Source organism: Nicotiana tomentosiformis, chromosome 8 (genome assembly GCF_000390325.3).
Source record: "Nicotiana tomentosiformis chromosome 8, ASM39032v3, whole genome shotgun sequence".
NCBI classification, from domain to species: domain Eukaryota; kingdom Viridiplantae; phylum Streptophyta; class Magnoliopsida; order Solanales; family Solanaceae; genus Nicotiana; species Nicotiana tomentosiformis.
In genome coordinates, this window is record NC_090819.1 from 14,440,132 (window position 1) to 14,441,574 (window position 1,443).

General features: G+C 34.7%; 1 protein-coding gene across 1 annotated transcript; it reads left to right on the plus strand.

Annotated features, from left to right (window-relative positions):
* Nucleotides 1-269: 269 nt before the first annotated feature.
* On the plus strand, nt 270-1,198 carry LOC104107719 (protein DMP6-like). The gene has a single exon (XM_018774657.3). It carries the CDS (start codon nt 345-347, stop codon nt 978-980), a length of 636 nt encoding a protein of 211 aa, XP_018630173.1. The 5' UTR covers nt 270-344; the 3' UTR covers nt 981-1,198.
* Nucleotides 1,199-1,443: the final 245 nt, after the last annotated feature.

Sequence of the window (1,443 nt, forward strand, 5' to 3'; positions counted from 1 at the left end):
AATTTTCCGGCTAACCTAATATCCGATGTCTTTCACCATGCTGCATTTCATGAGTTATTTATTTATTTTTTCAGTGAGCTAAAAAATGAATTATTGTAAATGGTGCCAAGCGAATATTATGTAAGGTGAATTGCTGAAGTGCCAAGTTACTTTTTAGGCTCTCTTTTTGTAGATATATTAAGTTATTTTTCTGTTACAAAAGTTTGTTTTATTACTTTAGCACAAAAAACTTATAGTTAAGTAATCATTCCTTCACTTATAAATCATCTTGACACAACAAACATTCAGCACAAACTTAGAAGAGTTGGAGAAAAAATCAAAGCGTAAGTAAAGACTTTGAGAATATGGAGATTAAGGTGGAAAATGAGACATCACAAAATCTTGATAATGAAGAGAAATCTCCCCTCCTAGAAAACTTAGCCTTACCAGAAGTACAAAAAAACCTTATACAAAAAGCAATAACTCAAACATTTCAAAGTACAGCCCATTTAGCCAATCTTCTACCTACTGGCTCAGTTCTTGCTTTTCAACTTTTGTCACCTATTTTTACAAACCAAGGTGAATGTGACAAAATTGGCAAATCCTTAACTGTTGCACTTGTAACACTATGTGGACTATCTTGTTTCATATTAAGTTTCACTGATAGTTTTACAGACAAGAAGGGGAAAATTTGCTATGGATTCGCGACGATACGTGGTTTGTGGATAATTGATGGATCAGCAAAAATTCCACATCAAATTGCAAGAAAATACAGGCTGAGATTTATTGATTTTATGCATGCTTTTATGTCAATATTGGTTTTTGCAGCTGTTGCATTTTTTGATCAGAATGTGGTGAATTGCTTTTATCCAAGACCTTCAGATCAAATAGAGGAGTTGCTTACTGCTTTGCCAGTTGCAATTGGAGTCATTTGTAGTATGTTTTTTGTGGTTTTTCCCACACAGCGACATGGAATTGGCTTTCCACTCATTTCTAAGTAGGGCATCCTAGTGCACGTAGCATTCCGTATTCACGCAGAGATTGGGTAAGGGCCGCACCCCATAGAAATATATAGTGTAGATAGCATATCCTAATGTAAGCATTAGTGGCTGCTTCCACGACTCGAACCCTGACTTTTTTTTTTTCTTGTAATGGCTTGGCGCAGGTGTTCGTTATTCTGTTCTTGTTTTTGAATGAGAAATTCAGTGGTGTTAATTGATTTTTTTCCATTCATGTAAAATGAATCATCATTTCATGTACTTTTGATTCCTTCTTGAAATATGGAGCTGCGGCAGAGGACTTTTTCATGAGTTTAAGCAACAATCTTTGAGAATTGGTAATGCTTGCAATAGCCTTTATGAAATTCAAAGATAACATGTGGTTCAAAAATCAACAAGTGTATTTTGATCTATGTTGCTTAGAATTTTTGAAAATATTTTCGGGTGCATGTTGGGTCCATCTAAA